Consider the following 26177-nt stretch of genomic DNA (forward strand, 5'->3'; position numbering starts at 1 on the left):
GCTAGCCCGCAGCGCCCGGCTAGCTCAGTCGGTAGAGCATGGGACTCTTAATCCCAGGGTCGTGGGTTCGAGCCCCACGTTGGGCGCAGAAATTTTTACTCCTATAGCCGCAGTTACCGTGGCAGGTTTTCGGTGTTTTTGTGTGTTACTGGCGAAAGGTCCCGTCCCACCAAAGGACGACTCAATCTGTGTCCCCGAGGCTTGTTTCTTATTGGAAAAGGCTGATTGTAGAGTCAGAGGCTCCCCTGACACTGCTTCTGGGGGATTTATGCCCCAAACAATTACAAATTCTGTGCACAATATTTTGAAATTCTGCAAAATTCTGCATATTTTATTTCTCAAAAGAACACCATATAATCACCCGACTTTCAATTATTTCTGTAATTTGTTTCAAAATACCTGCCTGTAATAATACAGACAACAACAAAGATTCAGGAAATGTTTTTTTTTTTTTTTTTTGACAAATAGATTCCTTACTAGGCACATGAATACAGAACGTTGAGTAATAATTAATCTAAAGTAAAATACAGAACTGTATTTCCCGCACCCCTCAGAAGCAGTGCAAAGGCTTGGGGGGAGTCAGGGGTAATGGAGGAGCTGAGGGAGAGGGAAGTAATTTCTAGGAAGGAGCCTGGGAGTGAACCTGGAGGATTGTTTGGTGTGGGTAAGAGAAGTATGGAAGGTGGATTGCTAGGGAAGGGGTGGGCAAACTTTTTGGCCCAAGGGCTACATCTGGGTAATTAGGAAATTGTATAGAGGGCCATGAATGCTCACGAAATTGGGGTTGAGGTGCGTGGGGGGGGCTCTGGCTGGGGGTGCGGGCTCCAGGGTGGGGCCAGAAATGAGGAGTTCAGTGTGCAGGACGGGGCTCTGGGCTGGGGCAGGGAGGGTGAAGTGTGGGGGGCAGATGAGGGCTCAGGCTGGGGTGCGAGCTCTGGGGTGGGGCTGGGTATGAGGGGTTTGGGGTGTAGGAGGGTGCTCCAGGCTGGGACCAAGGGGTTCAAAGGGCAGGAGGGGGATCAGGACTGGGGCAGGGTGTTGGAGTGCCGGGGGGGTGGCTCAGGGGTGCAGGCTTAGGGCAGCACTTACCTCAAGCAGCTCCCGGAACCAACAGCATGTCCCCTCTCCGGCTCCTACGCAGAGGAGCAGCCAGGCAGCTCTGCTGCGCGCTGCCCCCTCCGCAGGTACCTCCCCTGCAACTCCCATTGGCCATGGTTCCCAGACAATGGGAGCTCCAGGGGTGGGAGTGGGGCTTGGGGCAGGGGCAGCATGCGGGGCAGAGCCCCCTGGCTGCTCCTAAACGTAGGAGCCGGAGGAGGGACATGCCACTGCTTCTGGGAGCTGCGCAGAGCGGCCCCCCCAACCCTGCTCCCTGGCTGGAGCCCCGCAAGCCCCAGACCTTGCTCCCCAGAGGTGCTAGGGACAGCAGCCCCCTCCCCTGCCTGAACAGCTGGCGCCAGGTGTCTCAGTGGGGCAGGGGCTGGGGTTGGGGTTAGGGGCATGCTTTGCCTGCCTGGGCACATGATGGGCAGGGTGGACACTGTGACATCAGTCCCCACCCGCCTCTGCCCCGGACTGGGCTCTCACCTGCACAGCAGATCAGGAAGCTCCCAAGCACTGCGGCCAGCGGCAGCTCCATGGTGGCAGCAGATAGCAACAGAGCAAGGCAGTGCAGGTGAATGGCCTGTCACTCACCGGCCCTCAGCTGTGATGTGGATGGCAAGACCAAAACTGAGTGATGGCACAGCCACCTGGTAACAAGGGGGCTCAGCGCTATGCCACTTACGTGTGGCCCCTCTAGCGTGGCAGTGCCAAACCTGAGTGGCCAGTGGGGCCACCAGCAGGGCTCCTTGCCACTGCCAGTGGTATGTGTCATCGCAGCTCAGGGCAGCGGCATCTTGATTCCCCCTCAACGGTCCAGCAAAGGCACCCACGCTAGACTCTCAGCCATCACCTCTCTTGAGCAGAGAACCGCACCTCTCTCTCTTTCCTGACTGAGGTTTTTCCAGGCTGCACAGTTCCCTGCCTGTGCTGGGAGTTCCCCAGCAAGCCAGATGGCCTAACCAGGCCTGCGCCTGTGCTCTGCTTTCTCTCCGAAGGCTGTGACCGACTGTAATTGTCGGCAGGCACAAGTCACCACACAGCTCTGTCTAAGCCAGTGCATTGATTCTTAAGGAAAAAGCATGAGAGAGAAAACATACTAAAAATAATAAAAGAGCCTCCCCACATGCTCATTAGCTTACCAGAGATCACCCCAACTCCAGCCAGGGCTCTGGCAGCCGTCAGTCCTTCCAACCCTTCTGCAAGGAGTGAGTCGCCCCTTCCCCCGCCCCTGGGTCAGAAAGTCCTGTCCGTTTGCTGGATCAAAAAGAGCCAGTTTAAACTCCGGCTCTTTATGCAACAGATATTTCTTTATCAGTTGGTCTCTAGAGAATCCCTCACCAAAGGCTCTTAAGCAAATTAAGCAGTCATGGGGTAAGAGGGAAGGTTCTCTCGTGGATCAGTAACTGGTTAAAAGATAGAAAACAAAGGGTAGGAATAAATGGTCAGATTTCAAAATGGAGAAGGCAAATGGTGGTGTTGCCCAGGGATCTGTAAAGGGACCAGTGCTGTTCAACATATTCATAAACGATCTGGAAAAAGGGGTAAACAATGAGGTGGCAAAATTTGCAGATGATACAAAACTACTCAAGATTTTTAAATCCAAAGCAGACTGCAAAAAGTTACAAAGGGATCTCACAAAACTGGGTGACTGGGCAACAAAATGGCAGAGAAATTCAATGTTGATAAATGCCAAGTACTTCACATTGGAAAACATAATCCCAACTATACATACAAAACGATAGAGGTCTAAATTAGCTGTTACTATGGGCACCAGGTTTGTATAATTTTTGGTGGTGCCCAGAACGGGTCCAAGCAGAGCCGTCCTGTCCCTAGGATGGACCAGGGCAACCGCCCCAGACCCTGCGCTTCAGTGGGAGGTGGGGTCCAGGCAGAACCGTCCTGTCCATAGCCTTACCGTGCTTTGGGGGGCCCTGCATTTCAGGGGGGCGCAGTTGCCCCGATCTGTCCTATGGAAAGGACGGCTCTGGGTCCAGGGCGGTCTGGGTGGGTAGCAACGGGCCTGGCGCCGTCAGCAGTGAGCGACTCGGCCACAGCCCGCCCCTACTCTGCCCCCTCTCCCATTCCACCCCTTCCCCCAAAGCCCCGCCCTGCCTCTTTCTGGCTTCTGCCCCCTCCCCCTATCCTGGGGCTGGCCACCAATCAGCTGTTCCTGCAGCCCCAGGGCTGACCGCTGGTCAGCTGTTCCAGTGGCCACTGCTTCAGCAGCCCTGGGGCTAACAGCTGCTCCAGTCCTGCCTCAGATGTCACGTCGGTCCCGGAAAGTCATGGAATCCATGACTCCGTGACAGAATCGTATCCTTAATCATGAGTCAGGCCCCCCAAAATGATGAGACTGGCTAAAAAAACTGTAAGATTTTACAAAATAATAAATTTTGCCTTCAGGTTTTTGAGCCTACATGGTGCATTTGGGTCACCTTTTCAAGATTCTTGCCAGAACGAGTGCTAGAAATATAAACTGAGGTTTTCAGGTTTTTATTCAGTGCCAGGATCTGAGATTTTAGGTAAAACATCAAATATCATGAGACTTGTGATAATATCGTGAGCAGTGGCAGCACAGGATAACTGTGACTGTGTCTGGGACATTAGCACCTTATATTTCTGCCAGTCCTCCTAAAAATAATCCTGTATCACTCACTTGGCAATGGAGTTTATAGGAATATATCAAGGGCAAGAACTGATACAGCCTAATGTTTGAAGCACCTACAGTACTTGCCTCTGAGGTTGCAGTAAACTCCAGACACATATGGGCCGGTGTACTTCAACACTCACAGAGACAGTAGGTTGGCTTCAGTACTATTGTTCCCAGATTTTAAGGCCAGCCCGGACCATTAAAACATCTAGTCTGACCTCCTCTACAACACAGGCCAGCTAATTTCATCTGGTTACCCCTGAATTGAGCCTAATAACTTGTGTTTTGCTAAGGCATGTCTTCCAGAAAGGCATCTGGCCTTGATTTGAAGACTCCATCAAGAGATGGAGAAGCCACCACTTCCCTTGTTAGTTGGTTCCAATGGTGAATCACCCTCACTGTTAATCATGTGTAATTGATTTCTAATTTGAATGTGTCACTGGTACTCGTTATGCCTTTCTTTACTAGCTTAAGGAACCCTTTGGTGCCTGGTATTTTTGCCCCTCTCTCAGTGTAAGGCATTTTCCTCCAGCCACTGAATCATTTTTGGGGCGTTTCTCTGCGCCCTCTCAAGTTTTTCAATATCCTTTTTAAAATGTGGACACCAGAACTGTACCCAGTATTCCAGGATCAGTCTCACCAGTGATGTACAGAGGTAAAATCATCTCCTACTCATTATGCCCATTTATAAATCCAAGGATCACATTAGCCCTTTTTGCCATAGCATTTTACTAGGAGCTCATGTTCAATTGTTTGCCTGTTATGACCCCTGAATCCTTTACAGAGATACTGATTTCCAGGATACAGTCCCCCATTCTCTAGGTATGGCATGCATTCTTTGTTCTTAAAGCAGGACCTTGTATTTGGGTGTATTCAAACACATTTCATATCTGCACCAGTAAAGCCTGGCTAGCTTCATACCAGGAGTTCTACTATCAATCAGCCCTTGGAGGAAGGAGAGAATTATAATCAATATACTTTAAAAACAAATCAGTGACCTAAAACACCTTTTATATTTTTAAGGTTTGATATCTATGGAGCTTCCAGGCTACAAGCGCTGGGAAGTGGGGAATATCTTCTTTTCAACAGGATGAAATTTCTGTTTCTAACCATCATGGGCCACAAGATATTGGACTTGGAACAACTAATAGATCTGTGAATTTCCATGGCTCCTATATTTGAATTTGCTGTGGTAGAAGACAAATGAAAATAAAAGTCTCACACTGTAAGAGTCCATTCTTGCAAATCCCTCCTCTGGCGCATAGCGATTATTAATGTGAGCATTCCTCTGGCTTCCATGGGACTACAAGTAGCAAGCTCTATAGACTGCAACAAGTGACTGCATAATTTGGCCCTTCAGGCCAAGATATTTCTTTTGTACATGCAACTCTCAATGCACTCAGTAGGAGTTTTGCATATTGGGCCAAAACAGAATTTGAAACTTCAGATTGTTATTCTGATGCATTCACCTTATATTTACAAGGGGATGACATAAACTTGGTCTAATCTCTCTCTATCAAGGGGCACATTAATACACATTGCAAAGACATTTTTTTTTATAAAGAAGCTCTAGTGGTACTATATAGACTAAGAATCAGTCACGAAAAGAAATACAACGGGCTGTTAGCCAGACGCTGTATCTTTTTCTCTCACACGCACTTTTAGAATCAAGTTCACCTTTTGCAGTGATTTATGCTTTCCTAATTATTTCCATTAAAAATGGGTAGGGGAAATGGGCTAAGTACTTGCCATTATCAGTAACTGTTCCAAGATCTTCATTACAAACTATAGCAGATACATGAATGATGCCTAGATGGTAGGTGTGTACAGAAAGATGAATGTAGCTAGTATTAGAGATATTCTGCCTAGCTCCAGGTAGCTCAACTATATCCCTCAATAATATGTTGGGGGGTGGGGGGGGGAAACAAATTTTAAGGCCAGAAGAGGCCACTATGATCATCAAGTCTGACTTAATTTATAGTACAAGCCGTGGGACTTCACACAGTGATTCCCGGACACACACTAATTAAAAATATTAAGATAGGAGAGAGGATCTGTCAATATTTGCCAACTAAAAAATGCATATGAGGTTAGGGCACTTATGAAATGTAATGACAACCTTCAGATTAAAGCTTATTTAAATACCACTGCATGCTACACTGTTTGGTTTCAAAATCAACAATCTTTGTTGTTTCTATGTAAGAAGGCATTTTATTTCTAAAACTACATTTCAGTAACCACCAGAAAGTGAACAACAGGCTGGGAGGGGGGAATTAGTCACGCAAATCCTATTAGCGGTAATGAAGGATTCTAAATAAACAAATTCTAAAGATTGATTAAACATTCAAGCCTAACGATAGGATTTAAAGGCACAAGAATCCATCTGTCTCAGTATTTAGTACAGTATAGGTGAAAATTACTAATTATCGAGAGATAGTTACGAGTCAGGCATATTAGTGTAAATTAATGACAAACTGATCCTTAATCTTGACATTCCTCACCTAAAAATAAGTCAAACCTTTGACACTGAAGCGTTCATAATTCTCAGATGGAAAGCACTATACCATGTGTGCACAAAATATTATTTAAGGCAATATTATAAATAAAATTCGAGTGGAAATAATGAGAATTGACAAAAATAACAGGTGTGTGTGTGTGTGTGTGTGTGTGTGTGTGTGTGTGTGTGTGTGTGTGTGTGTGTGACACAGTCACACAGTCACACTGAGTCAGTGTGACTGTGTGTGAGTGAGAGAGTGTGTCTCACAAACTTTAGAGATACTTTTCCAAGTAAGAGTACCTTGCAGTATACCGAATTACAGGATTTATAGAAGCCTATTAATTAGTGTCATAATAGCACGTTATGTGCATCCAAATGTAGGCTGTTGTGTTTTTTAAAGGGTGAATTTTTGACTCAACAGACCTTTAGAATAATTAAAGTGGAGGGTAGAACTCTAGAGTCTGGGATTGTTAACAATGTTAATATTGATATACCTGAAAAAAAAATGTATTTGCATCAACAGTAATTAAACAAACAACAAAAAAGCCTGATCACAGGCTCCTCAGAGAACATTTTCATTTGATTCTCTGTTAGGAATTTCAAGTCTTTTATTACTTTTTGGTCTTTACATCAGTTATTGTACATCATTTGCCTTAGAGTTCAGTTTTGTATTTTTATTTCATATTTATTGCCGTAGGATTACATATTTTAACATCTGCCTTGCTGCTAACTTGCCTCTCCAACCCAAATAAAATTAAAATAATTAATATGAGCATGTTATTAACATTAAGTTTTTCATGTACATTTCCTAAGTGGTCAGACAGATTTTTTGGGGGTAAAGGTCGTTAGCAGGCAGGTTAAGTTTACACTTTGACAACTTCAGCCTGGAGCAAGTCCCTGTTCAGCTTCTGAAAATAGGAATCTCTGTCTAAGAGAATTACTATCCCTATAACAACTTCCATGGACAGACAACAAAACAAAACAAGTTTCCAGGAGACATTTTAATGTATGAACCCAACAGGTTATGTTAACATGTGCAACATTTTATGCAGAGTTTGGCAGAGAAACTTCCACAGATGGTTTCAGGTAACAAGGAATCTCCTTCATTCTTCTAAGATATTTAAAACAAAACAAAAATATCTAAAACTAAGCCTCTTAATTTTGTATCTACTCTACATATATGTATAGAGCAAACAACTTTGTAGTTAACAACTTGTGCCAGTTACAATATTTCCATAGAAAGGGGGGGGAAAAAAACAACCCACATCATCACATTTGTCAAAACCACTGTTTTGGGTTTTTTTAATCTAAATGTAGAATTGTATCCAACTTCAATATAGTTCCAGCTAACAAGATGTTCCCAAGCCACACCTATATCATTAATTTTAAACAGTGTTACACCTGATTAACTTACTGCATAAGAAGCAACTTGTATAGGTCTGCTTGAAATAGGTGAAAGGAATCCTTGTGCAGCTGTGTTGTATTCAGATGCTTATTTCTCAGTGGAAAAAGCCCTCTTCATCAATGGTGGCGGGGCTTTGCCAACATCAAACATCATTTCCAAAGGAGGGTTATTGAGACAGCACCAGTCAGGTATACGGCCTGTCTGACTGTAATATTCCTTGGACACTGAACGGCTTCCAAGTATGTCCTGAAGAGCTCCAAAAATGGCTCCTGCATCGTAAAACAAAATTTCACATTAGTTCTCATCACACTGAATTTCTCTTTCCCCTGCTCGGTTGCGGGAATCTCCCCTAACTCCTTTTCAACCCGCCAAAGAAGAGATAAAAGACTGAATATACTGGGTCTAATCCCTTTCCCTCTTTTATGTATTGTATTGCTTCATTCCACACCCTTCATAAGTGACTGAATAAAAGATCCATAAGGGCTTTACTTTGAGTAGCTTCCTGCCAGAGGCCTTTCCCTGAAGCTATAACTCCAAGTGCTTTAAACAACAGGTACCATCAATCCCATGGGTAAATGAAATTCTCCCAGAAACTAAGCACTGTGGGAAACTCCTAGCATGGCACAACATGCATGAGAATAAGTCTGTATGCCTCGTGGAGAAAAGTAAGTCTATGTTGGTTAACTGGCATCTCTTTCTGATGAGGAGCTGCAGACAGGCTGATGACACCCACAGTATCAAACATTTGCTGTCCTGTGGCACTCACTTTCAAACCAGACTTACATTTATTACATTTTGTTTCTCTAAAATTCTACCCTAGTTACGTACAGAGGCTTAGTTTATTAGCTGAAATGTACATATTATAAATTCAAGAATTCTTGTCAGAAGAAACCTTTAGCCACATGGAATCGCCATGAAATGCGTCTCTTGGCCCTTCCCTTTCCCTGATTTACAACAGAGCAGGTATCTGGGAGTTGTGCAGTGAGTTAGCAGCCTTTGCCTAGCCCATGATTGGCAGCTTTTAAGTCAATAACTGCCTCCCACCTCTTTTTTTGGGGGGGGGGGCAAATCAGGGCCCAACTCACTCTGATCCAGGCTTCTACTGCTCCCCGGCTGGCTGGGGCTGGAACTACCGATGCAGCAATTAGAACTCCTGGCTCACAGTGGTCCATGCACATTCAAGGGAGACACTGCAGTGCCAGTTGGAGAGGAGCTATGAAAAATCGGGCCCCATAGCAAATGACACCCCTGTCCAGCAAGTTTGTGCTTCGGATGGTTGCTTTGCTGGTGCCACCACACGGCATGAATGGCGTACTGCACACCTGAATCAACAATTCCTGTCGTACACACCACCGCTTCAAATTTGATGTTGCTGCTTTTCAATGATCTGCTGTCATTAGTGGGGCAAATCTCCTGCCCTCCAAAACTCCAGGAGGCAGCTTTGCCCCACAGGACTTTGACATGAGGCACAATAACTACAAAGAGCTCAGATGTAGTTTACACTTAGCAATGTTTCAAAGAACTATTGTCATTTGCTCCTTCCAAATCCCATAGTAAAACCTTGCTTTTCCCTTCATACCTCTGACTAACCCCAGTGTCATTCTTACCTCCCAGCCAAGCCACACAGTTGGGTTTGGCAGGTGGAGTGTGAATTCTGAAGGTCTTAGTGGCAAGTGCTTCTTTGTATTTTGGTTTATCAACCAGGTACCTAATTTCAGCCATTAATCTGTGTAGGAATCCTGGCAACATAGCAGTGCCACCAATAACTACTAAGTTCTCAGCCAGCTGCTTCCTGGTGTCTATTGGGCACTGGTACAAAAGAAAATTGAAAATGTTTAAATGAAGTTATATACACAGCATTCAAAACATGTCAGAAATGTAGTGCCTCTCTTTACAAGTGACACTGGTATGTATTTCTGTTAACGTAAGCACAAGACAATATACACTATGTGCAGCAACTCATTTGTGTTTTTATCTAGGCCTGCTACCCCACTCAAGGTGTCCCATGCTGCAGTGACCCTCTCCTGTGGCAGAAGCCTGACTGACTTATCCCTCCAGAGCCATTGCTTGCTTGGTCAGAGGAAGTCACTAGAGAACAATGTAATTTGAACCATCCCAGTACCTCTAGATCAAGGAACCCAAAACATTGGGAATTATTTAATGGGATCAATTTTTATAACAAGGTGAGCCCTAACTTGAAATAATTGCGTTACAACATCCAAGTTTATTGTCCTCACAAAGAATTACTCATCTGCAAACTTTGGTTCAAACAATATACACCGCTACCTGAATATAACGCCACCCGATATAACATGAATTCTGATATAACACGGTAAAGCAGTGCTCGGGGGGGTGGGGCTGCACACTCCGGTGGATCAAAGCAAGTTCAATATAACGCAGTTTCACCTATAACGCGGTAAGATTTTTTGGCTCCCGAGGACAGCGTTATATCGAGGTAGAGGTGTATCTGTAACTGCAGAAACCCATCTTTAAAATATACATAGAATGAGATGTAGTTTACATTTGTACTGGTCAAACCCACATTCCATATTTTTTTTCCTAACTAGACAAAGACAGTTTGTCTTATGATAAGCTATCACGCCTCTAGAGAATTTCCAAGTCCAAAGAAAAGGCCTTAAGAGTGAGGAGAGTAATAAAAATACTGATACCACTTGAATTACAGCACTCGAATTTCTAAGAGTACACAATATGCTGTAGTTTCTCATCTTCCCTAAGCCAGTCATGAGCCTGATTCAGAGAACATCTTACCCATACACGGTCCATACTTATAATCAGTGAGACTGCCCAAGTGAATGACGGTTTGTAAAACCAGGCTCTATGCAAGGCCACAGCAATGTATGCAACTATTTATACTGGTAGAGATACCTGAATAAGTGCATCCAGTATTAAAGTGGCAACGGATTTCTCTTCATTATCCTGCTCAAACAGTATTTCAACAACTGAGTCTCTGTTGACAAAACAAAACAAAGCAAGGAGCATTAGCAACAAACAACTGCATACCAGTATGGTGTCATTGTTTCCTTGTGTTCCCCCAACTGTCTGTTTCCATCTATTGTCTTTCATCTTTCAAAGTCTTAGTGTAACAGGAACAGTTTTTGTTACATGTTAGTACAGCACCAAGCACAATGGTGCATGACTGGGGCCTCAAGGTGGTACCACAGGCTGTTATATTGCGAAGTTTTAGGGGCCTCAAATCACAAGATCAAAGTGCAATGGTTCATTAATGCCCCTAAACACACAAATAAGTTTTACCAGCACACAACTAAGGCATCATTTCTAATGGTTTATTTCAATATTCAGGCATCTGGGCACTACTCTAAACACAACAATAAAAAAATAATGCATTTTAGTTATAATTTTTCTAACCTGATTGATCCAACTACATGCAGAATCTTCTCTCCATCTAGAGGGTAATCTACATCTGGAGGTGGTGAGGGACGCTAAAACGAAACACACACATATCATCTGAAAGGCAAAAAAGAGATCTCCTTCCACTTCGAAGAGGAGGAGAAACATTTACTCTCCACCTACCTCAGCACTGCCATCCATGTTAAACTTTGCTGCCTGGATTTTCAGCCCACGTTGGAGATCACTCACAAAACAAGTGCGGACTTTATAAAAGAACAAAAAAAAGGATATACAAAGACTACGTTTTTATGTATACAAGATATTGCTACTTGCTGTGAAATACGCTGACACTACTTATCAGAACTTAGGCTCTGGTTGGGATGCAGAATTCTAAAGGAAGTAGCATTCATACCACAAATATGCTGCACTAGAGAGGATTTTCTTCTTGAGGAACTAAATAGCTAGATCTGAAGTCCATGGAGAGTTATCAGCTCTGCCTTTTTGTTGCCAAGAGGGGGAAGGGATAGTTTACTGCATTTGAATCAACAATTCCAGTTTTACACGCCACCATCTCAAATTGGACGTTGCTGTTTTGTAAATGGTCTATTATGTGGTGGTGTTAGTGGCACATATCTCCTGCCCTCCAAAACTCCAGAAGGAGCTTAAGAGCCAAACTCCATTTATATCTTTAATATAACACAACCATTCTAGCAAGTAACATCTTATATCTGGTTAAAAATAACGGTGTGAAAAAAAGACAACCAATCAGAAAGCTGCATTTGTGTCCAGAATTTTAAAAAGCCATTTCCATGAATTAATTACATGTGATAAAATATTAGTAGTGTTTAAAAGGTATGGAGGTATCAAGGTGCTTGACATGTGGTCTTTCCCCCTTGTTTGGCCCAACAGGTAGATATTATTTCTGTTAAGACTGGCTGTTAATAAGCCATAGGAAACATTCCTTAAGTTCATCAACCATTTTTATTTTCTATTAAAAGAGTTGTAAAGTGGTTTGGGATGAACTGCATATAAATTGCTATAGAAAAGTTACTATAGCTTTTTAATGACATATGCCCAAATTTTTGAAGTGTAAATTTATTAAGATGATTAATATTTCATACCAGATCCAATATTCCAAAACACCTTTTACATGCTATTTTCAGTTTTGGTGAAGATACCATATTATGTGGCAAACACAGAGTATGCCTCGCTAAATCATTTTAAGCAAGAACTAACAATCAGTCAGAATTTCTCAGCAGTAACGGTCTTTTTGACCAGAAGCAATAGAAATGTGATGTTGCCTAGTTTGTGGAAGTTAAATCTGCTATTAATCAAATGTAGGGTACATACTGTGTGTTTCTATAAATAGTCATCAGAAAAAAACAGAACACGAGTATTTAAAAATGCAACACCATATTAACCTAAACTGCTGATGGATGGATACACAAAACTACCCAATATCCTTACATTGTGTTTATATGCAAAAACACAACACTCAGCTATATCTGGACTAATACCTCAAGTTTAACCTCAGAAGATGGATGCAATATGACCCGCAGAACACCTACAATATGGACAGTACTTCAAGTTCTTCTGCTGATATAAGAAATATGACAAAAGGGAATTTAAAACAACAGAATCCCATAAATTTGCAGTGGCAGGGTATTGTAAATGTAGTGACATTGTTAAATTGATCTCTGGGGGGAGGGGGGAGCACAAAATAGGGTTTCTTGAAGTAAAGAGTTTTACCTTTTATATCCTCTACAATGTCTTCTGGAACTGAGCCTAAAAATAGTTAATAGTTTAGTACAGATCTTCATTAAGTAAAAATACAACTTGCATAATCCAACTAATAATTGAAGAAGTGTGAATTTAGTACAGAATTTAAACAATAACGTTAAAAGATTTGCTAGAAATAAACAACTTTACTCTTGGGGAAGAAATCCACATGAAAAAGAGAACCTGTCTTACATTTGGAAACAATGTAAAATGCTCTTCTCACTTCAAAATGTAACAGACAAAGAATACAGCACTAAACTTTATTTCAAACCAGTTAACAGTGGTTTGTCATGGAAGTAACATACTAATTAATTTTATACTGGGAGAGGAGACATGGAACCAGCAGCACATTAAACCTGGTGGAGAAACATTAATTAATTCTTTCTGATGTTAGCAGCATGAAAGGAAGCAGAGAAGGAAGCGGGATTAACCCACCTTCCCCAGTATGATTGCCTAAAGAGGAACACATTTATGTTACATCAGAAATACACCTTACCCATCACTGATGGGAGTCTTTGTCCTTTAGCTACTCCTGTGTCAACACTGCATTGCTCCAATAACTGATTCTCCAGCTCCCTAAAATGTTGTAAATATAAAAAGTCTATAGTTACCACCCGCTAATGATCCTATGTATTTGCACCATGTCAACGCTACGTTATTTACTTCCTTCAGTAACACTTTCTTTTAAATAAAGACCGAAATAAATCCAATTTCTAAACTGTTATTTCCAAGGTTCCCATTATATTTCCACGGCCACTACACATTTACAACTTTAGAATGGGATGGTAACACAACAGGGGTTATAATCCAATTTAATTATATTATAACAAAGTAACTGACTAAAGATTAATTTTCACAATCAAATGGCATCATCAGTTGACAGAATCATCTTGGAGGCATAACTGTAAACTTACTTGTGAATTGCTTTTCCTCCTAGGGGAAGGGCACCCCAGCAACTCAAAACTGGGATTCCCTCATATATCTATAAGCTGCTCAGGAAATCTCCCTATATTATAATGTGTTTTCCATCTGAAGACACAGGGATTGAAGGCATTTTTCTTCCTCCTTTCCCTGCATCAGTTATGAATATTTCCAATAGTCAATTCTGTCCAGAACTCTCATTAATGTGTAGTATGTGAGGGAGAAACACAGAACTGTCAAGCAACAGAACACAGATTATGTCTGTTCCTATCCCATCCTTTGGAAAGAGCACAGGTCTAGGGATTCTCATGTAGTAAGTCAGGATATTGTGATATTCTCCACTCTAAAACAGCAAGCCAGAATACTATGATCAAAGCTAAATTGCTGGTCTGTCCCTATTCTTGTCTACCATATTTCAAGTCTATAATAAAATAAGCTACTTCTTGTTATAGTTTTCCTGCTGAAGATTTGATTTCTGGATTATTATTCAAGGATACAGGCAGCACCAGACTTTCTGCATATCCACAGTCTAAAACCATAGCAGAATTAATCCCAAGTGTCAGAAGAGACATCAGGTGACTTGGGGCAAACAACACAGAAGGAACCTGTAATGAGACCAAAACAATTACATTCAGTGCAAGAAAACTTGAAGGTTTATCATTTTCATTCCCCCCAATTTCATATAAAAAACGAAGACTGAACAATCAAGTACTGAACTGCCTAGTCTTAATTCAGGATTTAATCTAATGTGATGACGACCAACTAAATACAGCAGCATACTCAAATTTATTCCCAACACGTTCATCGATACACCATGTCCACATATGTGCTTAATAACACTGAATAGTAACAGAGGGTTGTAAGAAAAACAAGTAGTGTGTATGGAACATAGCTTAGGTCAAGTCACAGTTGATTACAGAAGGCCAAATGTAGCTCTTCATAACATGTTGCGAAGACATGAAGAGGTGAGCAAAGGAGACAAAGTTTTGATGTGTGGCCAGTGGGATCATGCTCTCCACTGTACAAACACTGATTAAAAGCCAGTAGTAGGAAGCGTTAGTCTCAGAGCAAATCAACAGCTCTTTTGGCCACAAGGATCACATTGCAATATAGGTAAGAAAGAGGGAACTCTAAAAGGAAATGGGAAAGAAGGAGCTCAGACCATATAGCTAGATGAGAGCCCCAGCCTTGCCCTAGAAATCTCGCTCTCAGGGTACTGACAACCCCATTGGCAAATACCCTCCCCTGAACTCTGGGGGAAAAGGAAAAGTAATTCCATAAAGCTTTTATTTACTGGCAACAGTCTGGTGTAATTAGATCACAAGATAACTATTTAAAAATGCTGACCTTGCATCAAATGTCACATTTATTCGGAACACCACGAATGGTGGCCCTACACACGAGGCAGGGCTCACTTTACATGGCTACCAGCAGGTTTGTCATCATAGAACCAGGCCTCAAAACCAAAGTATGGACCTCTCCCTGTCACCAGACATTTTGGATAATGTTTAAAGCAGCTCTGTGCTAAGTTCATTATCTGTCATCCTCACATTGCAAAGTAATCAAAATGAAAGGCATTTCTCTCTCCTCTTTTTTAACTTTCTGTAAACGGATTAGAAAATCCACTCACCTCACACTGCTCATCAAATTTAAGGTGGAAAAAAAAGATTAAGTATACCAGGAAGGAATTATACAGAAATATAATCTATGACAGTTTAAGATTAGTTATAAAATTAGGCTGGGGAGGCAAACTACTTATTTGCATAGCCTTTAATAGAAAAATCATACCAATCTGACCTATATGAACGGAAAGTTATTGGCATTACCTTGCAAAGTGTTTTCCATTGACACTAGGATCAGAATTAGATTTAAGGAAGAGTCTGATCTAACAAAACGATTGATTATGTGAAGGACATAAATATCAGATAAGTTCCTATCTAAGTGAGTACAGCCAGAGTTTAGGTCATGTGCTAGGCAAAGATATTGGCTTATGGTAAAAGAATCAAGACTTGTGTTGAGAGAGAGAACTAAGAAATGTTTAAATATAGATTCAGGTTTCTGGCAGTGCTCATTGGGATTTATTGGTCCTGTCAAAAATGAGATGACGTCAGCTATTTTTTGCCAAGTCAAAAAAAAAAACCTATAGGTAATTCTTGCTAATATATGCTATTTAGATAACTGATATTTAAATGAGTCAGGAAAAAATCCCACTGATCTCTACCTCTCTATCTTCCTCTTTTCACTTTCATTCTTTTCCCTTTATCCCCACTCCTTTGTCCATTCCCACACATGCCAAGTATAGCAATGGCCACTAGCACTATTGCTAATATCCTATCTGATTATTCTACATATCCTACATGACAGATGGTTTTCACCCAAGAGTTCTGAAGGCACTCAAATATGAAATTGCAGAACTGCTAACTGTGGTATGTAACCTATTGCTTAAATCAACCTCTGTACCAGATGAATGTTGGATAGCTAATGTAACACTGACAGGTTTCAGGGTAGCAGCCGTGTTAGTCTGTATCCTCAAAAAGAACAGGAGTACTTGTGGCACCTTAGAGACTAACAAATTTATTAGAGCATAAGCTTTCGTGGGCTACAACCCACTTCTTCGGATGCATATAGAGTGAAAAAAACCTTTTCACAAAGTTGATGGATTTCCACTCCATACGGCTAAATGCAGTGCCTTGCATAATGACAGGTTTCAGGGTAGCAGCCGTGTTAGTCTGTATCCTCAAAAAGAACAGGAGTACTTGTGGCACCTTAGAGACTAACAAATTTATTAGAGCATAAGCTTTCGTGGGCTACAACCCACTTCTTCCGATGCATCCGAAGAAGTGGGTTGTAGCCCACGAAAGCTTATGCTCTAATAAATTTGTTAGTCTCTCCGAAGAAGTAGGTCGTAGCCCACGAAAGCTTATGCTCTAATAAATTTGTTAGTCTCTAAGGTGCCACAAGTACTCCTGTTCTTAATGTAACACTGATTTTTATAAAAGGCTCCAGAGGTGATCCTGGCAATTACAGACTTGTAAGCCTAACTTCAGTACCAGGCAAATGGGCTGAAAATATAGTAAAGAACAGAACTATTAGACACACAGATGAACATGATATTTGGGGAAGAATCAACATGGCTTTTGAACAGGGAAATCATGTTTCACCAATCTATTAGAATTCTTTGAGGGGGGTCAACAAACGTGAACAAGGGTGATCCAGTGGATAAAGTGTATTTGGACTGTATTTGGACTTTCAGAAAGCCATTGATAAGGTCCCTCACCAAAGGCTCTTAAGCAAAGTAGGCAGTCAGGGGGTAAGAGGGAAAGTCCTCTCATGGATCAGTAACTGGTTACAAGACAGGAAACAAAGTGTAGGAATAAATGTTTTTACACTGGAGAGAAGTAAAAAGTGGGGTCCTCCAAGGATCCGTACTGGGACCAGTGTTGTTCAATATATTCATAAATGATCTTGAAAAAGAGGTAAACAAAGATGGGGCAAAGTTTGCAGATGATATAAAATGACTCAAGACGGTTAAATCCAAAGCTGACTGCGAGGAGTTACAAAGGGAATCTCACTAAACGGGGTGACTGGACAAACAAACCGGCCAATTAAATTTAAAGTTGATAAATGCAAAGTCATCCCATTGGAAAACGTAGCCCCAACTATACTACAAAACAATGGGGTCTAAATTAGCAACTACCACTCAAGAAAGAGATCTTGGGAGTCAACGTGGACAGTTCTCTGAAAACATCTGCTCACTGTGCAGCAGCAGTACAAAAAGCGAATAGAATGTTGGAAACCATAAGGAAAGGGATAGATAAGCCATTACATAAATCCATGGTACGCCCAAACCTTGACAGTGTGTGCAGTTCTGGTTGCCCCTTCTCAAAAAAGATATGTTAGAACTGGAAAAAGTACAGAAAAAGGCAACAAAAATGATTAGGGGAATGGAACAGCTTCCATATGAGGAAAGATTAAAAAGACTGGGGCTGTTACAGTTTGGAAAATAGACGACTAAAGGGGAATATGATAGAAATCTATAAAATCATGAATGATGGGGAGAAAGTGAATAAGAGTTATTTACCCCTTCATATAATACAAGTACCAGGGGTTACCCATGAAATTAATAGGCAGTAGGTTTAAAAACAAGCATAAGGAAGTACTTCCTCACACAACGCACAGTCAACCTGTGGAAATGATGGCCGAGGATGTTGGAAGACCAAAAGTGTAACTAGTTCAAACAAGAATAAGGTAAGTTAATGGAGGATAGGTCATCAATGGCTACTAGCCAAGAAGGTCAGGGATGCAACTCCATGCTCTGGGTGTTCCTAAACCTCTGACTGACAGAAGCTGGGACTGGACGACCGGGGATGGATCACTTGATAAATTCCTGTTCTCTTCATTCCCTCTAAAACATCTGGCACTGGCCACTATCAGAAGACAGGATACTTGGCTAGATAAATCACTGGTCTGACACAATATGCCCATTCTTATGTAATCAATTAAGACAACGAATGCCAATAGTTAGGGAATACACGTACCTCAAAATACTTGAAAGTACTCTAGTGAGTGTCTCTCTGAAGTGTGAGGGGCATAGCACAGATTCTACTATTACAACGCGACGGTCTCTGGGATTCACCAGCAGATGTCTGGAAAACAGCACATATATTTGTAAAGAATTATAAACTGAGACTGTTAAATCTAAGCATCTCTTATGGACCTGATACCTTCTTTCAAGTTTGTAACTACTTCTTTCGAAAGTTATTTCAGTCAAAATCATAATAAAATAACGTGCGCTTAGATAGCACCTTCCACCCCACACCTCAATGCATCTTATAATGAAGCTTCACAACACGCAGGAGGTAGGCATTATTCCAGATTTACACATCAGGAAACGGCAGTGCAGGCAGAGGTTACAGTCTTGTCTACAAACGGATTATGCACCTCTAAGCGTATTGGTCTGTGTGCAGACCACCCCCTCAGTGACTTGTCCAATGCCACGGTGCATTTGTGGAAGACCTAAGACTGTGACCCAGATCTCCTCACCCACAGTCCTGTGCTTCACCCTCTAGCTCATCATCCCTCACAAAGTTAAAAGAAAAGGGGAATAATTTGCATTTTCTCAAAACGATAATAAAACCATCTTCTAGTTGCAGAAGGACGTGTCCCCAGCATGCCAGAGACTTTGGGTCAGAAACAGAACAGCACTGGTAGAGGACAGAAAGAAAACCAATAATGCTTGAGGGAGCGAGGCAGAAGTCCAGTAACAAAAGTAATGTTTGTCCACAACAGGAGTCAAGTCATTCTGTATGTGGATGTGAGTGGGACATGAGAGCACTAAATCTAAGTTCATGAGGACATTTACACCAAGGAAAGATGTGTTCTATTCAAGTAAAAAAATATAAACCTACAGAATCAGTGATCCCATCAGGCACATTAGAAATCTCAAACTTTGAACATTTGGATCCAGACATCCAAACCCTTGTTCACATCAGGCCTGGTTTTTCATTTACCTCAATGGGCTTTGGAGTCCTGCGAGCAGCCCCATTGAAATCAGTGTAACTCCACACAAGAATAACAATTTTCAAGCTCAAGCTATTTGTGACTATGTCACAGTTAACAGTTGTTTTATTTATTTAGATGATTTTAAACAATAAGATGCATATCCAAGGCTCTAGGTGCTTATCACACATTAACAACACAATTCAAATTTTAGCAGCATTAAATAATTGTTTCAGCAAGAGCTCAGTCACCTAGCCATCTCCTTCCCATTCTTTTACCGTTTAGGAAACATAACATCAGCCTTCTCCAAAACCCCTATCAAAACAAAGATCTTTTGCAACATGCTCAAACAAAAGCAGCTAATCAGAGAAAAATATCCCAGTGCCTCTTACCTGAAATACAGCATGTGAATAAATTCCTTCAGATATGAATACAGCTCTTCTGTGTTAATATTATACTGAAACGACTTTGATAGGCTGCAAAAATAAAAATTTATTATTAAAATGTTTATATAGCCAGTATACAATTCAAAAAAGATATTGTTATTGACTTTAAGAAACACTATTTTCCATTGTTTGATGTATTAACGCACATCACAAAATTATCCAACAAATTATTTTACTTGAATCAATTTTGAATTTTTTTGCTTTAAAACTTGTCCATCAATTTTAATGCTGAGGAAAGGTGTCAAATTGACAATTCTGGAGACTTACATCCCCAACTAAGAGAAAAAGCATAGTACAGGTGGAGGCAATGTGCCTCAAACCTGACCCTGTGGTTATGTCACCACTGCAATTAAACACCAGAGGCTGGCCCGTGTCAGCTGAAGCAGGCTCATGGGACTTGGGCTGCCGAGCTATAAAACTGCAGTGAAGATGTCTGGGTTTGGGCTGGAGCCCAGGCTTTGGGACCCTCCCAACTTGCAAGGTCCCAGAGTCCAGGCTCCCACCCCATGCGTCTACACTGCAGTTTTATAGCCTCACAGCCTGAACCTCAAGTTAGCTGACATGGGCCAGCTGCGGGTGTTTAACTGGCAGCGTAGACATACCCCTAGAGACCACCTCTAAGGGTAGGTCTCACTTACCTCCGGGTCCGGCGGTAAGCAATCGATCTTCTGGGATCGATTTATCGCGTCTTGTCTAGATGCGATAAATCAATCCCGGATCGATCCCGGAAGTGCTCGCCGTCGACGCCGGTACTCCAGCTCGGCGAGAGGAGTACGCGCATCGACGGGGAGCCTGCCTGCCACGTCTGGACCCGCGGTAAGTTCGAACTAAGGTACTTCGAATTCAGCTACGTTATTAACGTTATTAACGTAGCTGAATTTGCGTACCTTAGTTCGAAGTGGGGGGTTAGTGTGGACCAGGCCTTAATGTACCAATTAATGCCAAATGTGGTGGTGTGGACACTTTGCCATGAAGTGCTCCAATCTTGCAAAGACTTACACATATACTTAACTTTATCCACTGATAATCATCTTTTTTAATTCAACAGGATGATTCACAGGGCACAAACATATGCATACATCTTTGCAGAACTGGGGCATAACTGATCAACTGGATAACTCAAGAGATAAATAGTCTTAAATATTTGAAAGGCCCCAAGCCTACCAGCTGTTCTGTATATGCGGACTCCTGTGTTTGCCATGGAGACCCATTGACTGAACACCTTGTAGGATTAGAGCCTTATTTGTAAGTAATATTTATGTAGAAAAAGAAAGTTTCCTGAGAATTAACAATTTACTGGGAGGAATTTATAGCCAAATCACAACAGAGAGAACATTAATACCTAGAAACAAGGTCATCATGGCTCTTCCAGGTGAAACATTTTGTTATTTTTAAAAGTACTTTTGAGGATTATTCTACTTATCCTGTTTTGTGTGTGAGGTGGCAATTGTCAAATCCATGTTTGGCAGTTCCAGACACTTTATATCCTCAGCTTACCCTATTAATATACTATATGGTCCCAAATTTCTAATTTAGGGATGTATCCAATTAATTTTTCATTTGCAAAAGCCAGCTCACTTTATGATTATTCATGTAACAGAACCATAATTGTCCTCAATATGAGGGTCAATTTTCATAGCAACTTATTATGGCCTCTTAATAGGAACAGCTAAGAGATAATGGACATGGTTTATGATGGAGGAAATAATGAGACATTTCTGTGATGTTTGAAGATACATATTTAAAGTACTTCTTAAAAATAAAAATGTAACACAAATAACTTTTGAATTTGTAGATCTTTTCCCAATAGTACATTTTTAAAAATGTTACCTTAGGAATGTCAGGTTTCTTTATTTCACTAGGAATAATGCATCTTGGTCCTGTTTCTCCTGCAAAACCACATCTAAACAAAAATATTTAAATTAACTAATTACATATATGTATTTCACATTTAAGAACTACCAAGATATTAATGATCTGGTATTTCAAATAGTAAAAGTGATTGATAATCAAAACAATTTAATCTGAACAAAATTTTAAAGTCCATAGAGGTGTTTTATGTATGATTACTAGGGCCAGGTCTACACTGCAGACTTCTGCCAGCACAGCTAGGCTAGTTAGTGGGGGTGAAGGAGTGAGATCCCTGAGTAACATAGCAGTGCTTGCAAAGGCCATAGTGTAGATACTACACTTTTACTGGTATAGCTTGTTTTGCTTGTAGGGATTGGTTTTATTATACCGGTACAAAGCACAGTGTTACCAGTATAGCTGTGTCCACACCAGGAACGCTTTGCCAGTATAGTATACTGGTATTCTTATAATGGTAGAGCGCTCACAGTGTAGACTCAGCCTAGGTAGTGAGTTCAAATTAGCAGGATTCCAAGCCAAGATTTAGAATAGCTAGTCAAGTTAACTTTTCATAAACGGATCATATATAAAAGGACAGCAAGTTCTAAAGATTAAACAAAAAAAAACAGATGCCCTATGGATGAGGTTTTAGGAGTTCCCAATGCTTTACATTTTTTTTGTCTCTTTTGAAATAAATATGTGGAAGTTCAAGCACCATTTGGTAGAATGCCTATCCATGATTTCAGAGTTTAATGTTTTTAAAGTAAAGAGGTCAATAAATATATTTTGTCTTGGCATTCTGATACCATGAATGCATCCCAACAGTTTCTTGAAGACTATTCTAGAGAAAAACAGCCAGACTTCAGAATATCAACATTGATACATATGTAGAGGATTTAACAAATCCTTACTATAATGTTATTTTGGTTATATATTTAGACCCCAATGCTGCAATCAAATCCACATCACAGACTCTTGCACCTGCAAGGATTTGATTGCAGAACTAAGGCTTTAATTTTTAATAATCATATACAGTCATGTGGAAATCAGTACCATCTGATCCCAAGATCGGTGTGTCTAAGGCCACAATCCTACAACTGCCTTCACATGAGAACTCATGCTCTGGCATGGAGCCCCAATGATATTACTGGAGCTCCATGCATGCATCTGGCAGCATAGAGGCAGGTGAAGAACTGGGCCTAATGTAGTACAGCCGCAAATGTGGCATAAGTGTAAATAAATGACTTTGTTGCAGTTATAGGGCCCAATGTCGCAAACATTGCAGGAATAAAAATTACTCCTCCAAGCAGGTCCACTGAAATCAATGGAACTACTCATGTGAATAATATAGTCACTTGCTTAACTGTTCGCAAGATCAAGCCCATAGTTATCTCCTTATTTTAAGTGAATACTGTGCACGCAGAAGACACCAGCATAAAAAAGAAAGGGTCTGGAATTTGGCACTGATAATACAAAAAGGACACTTTTGGGTGGTGGATAGAAGGGGGTATAAATAGTTTTACATTGCAGGTATCAGACATTTTCTTTTGTAAACTGGTCTAAGAATCATTCTACTTTTTCACATTTTGATTTTCTTAGTTAGAAACTGGAAGGTAAAGCTTACATTTAGGCTTTATTTAGACTAGAAAAAAAAAGGTGTGTGTGTATTTTTAATCAAGTAGCTAACACAATTTGTCTACAATAAGCGCTAAGGGGCGTTTCAAATCATGTTAGTTTGATCAAAAAAGAAAAATAAAACTTAGGATATAGAAGGCTTCAAATAAAAATCTCTCAAGATATGAAGAAAGTTTCTCAATATATTAATTCCAAAATGAATCAGACATCATATTTGAAAGCTAAATTAATTGAGTAATGACCACTTTCAATTGAAACTGTTCACTATTTAGAATAGCAGAGATTGAAACAATTGAATCCACTTTAGTGTCCAAGCTAATGACTACAGGCACAATTTTGCTCCCTTTGAAGTCAATGGAAATTTCGCCATTTACTTTAGTAGAAGCAGGATAGGGTATGGGGATGATATTAGCCTCCTTTGTAAAGTGCTTTGAGATCTGCTATATAAGAGCTAGGTAGTAGGACTAGTAATTTTTATACTCTGAATCCTGAAAGACGCAGCCAAGTTTAGTTCAGAACCTCAAGAATAGACTTCATGGATTAGTCCAACTGCCTGAACTGGTCTCCTCTACTAAAACTAATCAGCTTAGTTTTACTAAAGTATAAACTCACATATAATATGCATTTGATGAGAGAAAGCATGATTTACATAATAAATTCTAAGGTATTTGTGTCAAATATTTTACAACAGTATCTTCAAGTGACTGTGTTCTCAGTTTAGCCATAATCCTGCAAGCTATTCCACATGGTTTGACAGATGAACGCGCACACAGCCCCACTGACTCAGGGTTCAGATGCTTAGTTTACAGAATCTGGGGCTTCTAAAAGAAACATCTTTGTGCCATAATTATTCAAGCCTCACTCCCAAGCATGTTCTGTGAAGTGCTGAGTGGCCTCCCCTTGGGAATTCAGACTCATAGACTTGAGCACCTCATAGGCTTGAGCTCTTAAAAACATAGATTAAACTATAATACCAAGTTAACATACTGTGTTTTATTTTACAAACATGGATTCATCATCAAAGTTCAACAACACAACCAGAGCTATTAGGTTGTATTCAACACTTTGTTAAGGGGCAATTGCCATGGCACTTGAGTACCATAAGTAATTAGAAACTAAGGCCCCGATCCTGCAAACACTTATGCATGTGCATAACTTTACCCATGCAGGTAACCCCACTGACTTATCACATAACACGAGAACTACGGGTCACCCGATGAAATTAACAGGCAGCAGGTTTAAAACAAACAAAAGGAAATATTTCTTCATACAATGCACAGTCAACCTGTGGAACTTGTTGCCATGGAATGCTGTGAAGCCAAAAGTTTAACTAAGTTAAAAAACGAATTAAATACATTTGGAGGACAGGTCCATCAATGGCTATTAACCAAGATGGTCAGGGATGCAAACTTGTGCTCCCGGTGTACCTAAATCTCTGACTGCCAGACAAAGTGGGCATTCACCCACAAAAGCTTATGCTCCAATACATCTGTTAGTCTATAAGGTGCCACAGGATTCTTTGTTGCTTTTTACAGATCCAGACTAACACAGCTACCCCTCTGATACTTGTCAGAGACAGGATACTAAGATAAATGGACCATTGGTCTGTCCCAGTATGGCTGACCTTACATTCTTAAATAAGGGTTGGCAAATTCAGACCAGCACTGTGTATTGCCTCCTTTAATCTCTCAAAGTCCCAAATGATGTGGGTCTCAAAACAATCCTACTGTTCGCATACACATGACTAATTAAAGAGACAATGCTGGGTAGCTTATGTCCAAAACTGAGCTCTAAACAGTTTGAAAAGTTTTACACCATTATTAATGGAAATGTTTACAGATATTTATTGTTCAAATCCAAACTTTCACCTATAATATATGCAACCCAAACATCACTGTATCATAGTGCTAGTGCAGGAGAGCCAAAAAATGAAACTGAGTTGTTTATTATCACTGTCCAAGGTATGTCTAATAGAACAAGTAAACAATGGCAAGGCATGTGTAATATTTTGTTTAAATTTTAATAATTTAAAAGGTGTTATTAACAATAAAGGGGTGGATTTTTTTTTCTTACATAAATTATTTTTAAACCTGACAAGATCTGTTTAATTAATTAAACGTCACCTGGAGTCAGAAGAGCTAGGTAGTAGTTTGGGGGTAGAAGAAAAATCAAGATGCGGAACCGCAATTAACACTAAAAGATTTTTCTGCATCTGGATTAGGAGTAATGACATCATTATTTGTGTAGGTATTCAGAGACACAAAGCAGATGAGATAATATCTTTTATTGGGCCAACTTGGTGAGAGAGACAAGCTCCCAAATTTTACAGAAAGCTCTTTCAAGTCACATTCACAAATTCAGCTATTTTAAGGCCAGAACGGACCATTATGATCATCTACTGATCTTCTACATAGCACAGGCCAAAGAACCTCTCCCGTCAATTTCTGCATCAAGCCCATAACTTGGGTTTGTGCTACTGCATCTCTCTTGGAGACATCATCCAGCCTTAATGAAGAGTCAAGACGTTCATGGTACCCGAGTACCAGGCCAGGGTTGTTGCACCTCCTTTGAGACGGTGACAGACCAGCCGGGCCCCCCAGACGCGCGCCAAGCACCGGTCAGGGCTGGGCACAGCCGGACGTGCGGGGACACAGCGTTCAGAGGGCAGGGAATGCCGGGCACATCCCCGCCCACCCGCACGCGCTGCCTCATGTCGCGACAGGGCGGAGATGCCGGGGATACAGGGGCAGCCCCACCTGCACCCCTACCAGGGGCATCGTGGGGGGGGGGGGAGTCAGCCCGCAGCGAGCCCCGGGACCGGGGGAAGGGGCTGCCCGCCGCAGCCAGCCGGGCCACTCACTTGGTGAACGATTCTCCCAGGTCTATCACCACCGCCGTCTTCTCCCCGCCGCTCCCCAGGCCCTCGTACAGCGGCATTGTCACCGGCTGCAGAGACCAGCGCCCGGCTTCTACCACAACAAAGGGGGCCTTCCTCACTGAACGGCGCAGATCTCGCGGCTTGGG

The 26177-nt window shown here is 41.4% G+C and overlaps 1 protein-coding gene and 1 non-coding gene across 2 annotated transcripts; one reads left to right on the forward strand and one right to left on the reverse strand.

Annotated features, from left to right (window-relative positions):
- Positions 1-13: 13 nt before the first annotated feature.
- Positions 14-86, forward strand: TRNAK-CUU (transfer RNA lysine (anticodon CUU)). Its single transcript has one exon. It is a non-coding gene; the product is annotated as a tRNA-Lys (tRNA).
- Positions 87-6841: 6755 nt separating this feature from the next.
- ACTR10 (actin related protein 10) lies at positions 6842-26177 on the reverse strand. Its single transcript, XM_005295521.4, is given in 15 exon segments — positions 6842-7925; positions 9264-9465; positions 10543-10624; positions 11044-11117; positions 11209-11288; positions 12775-12810; positions 13301-13380; positions 13719-13786; positions 14223-14330; positions 18264-18280; positions 18283-18371; positions 19617-19684; positions 19686-19700; positions 21501-21573; positions 26014-26177. Coding segments are annotated over 15 exon segments (1251 nt in total). The 5' UTR covers positions 26091-26177; the 3' UTR covers positions 6842-7743.

This window comes from Chrysemys picta, chromosome 4 (genome assembly GCF_011386835.1).
Source record: "Chrysemys picta bellii isolate R12L10 chromosome 4, ASM1138683v2, whole genome shotgun sequence".
Taxonomy (NCBI): Eukaryota; Metazoa; Chordata; order Testudines; family Emydidae; genus Chrysemys; species Chrysemys picta.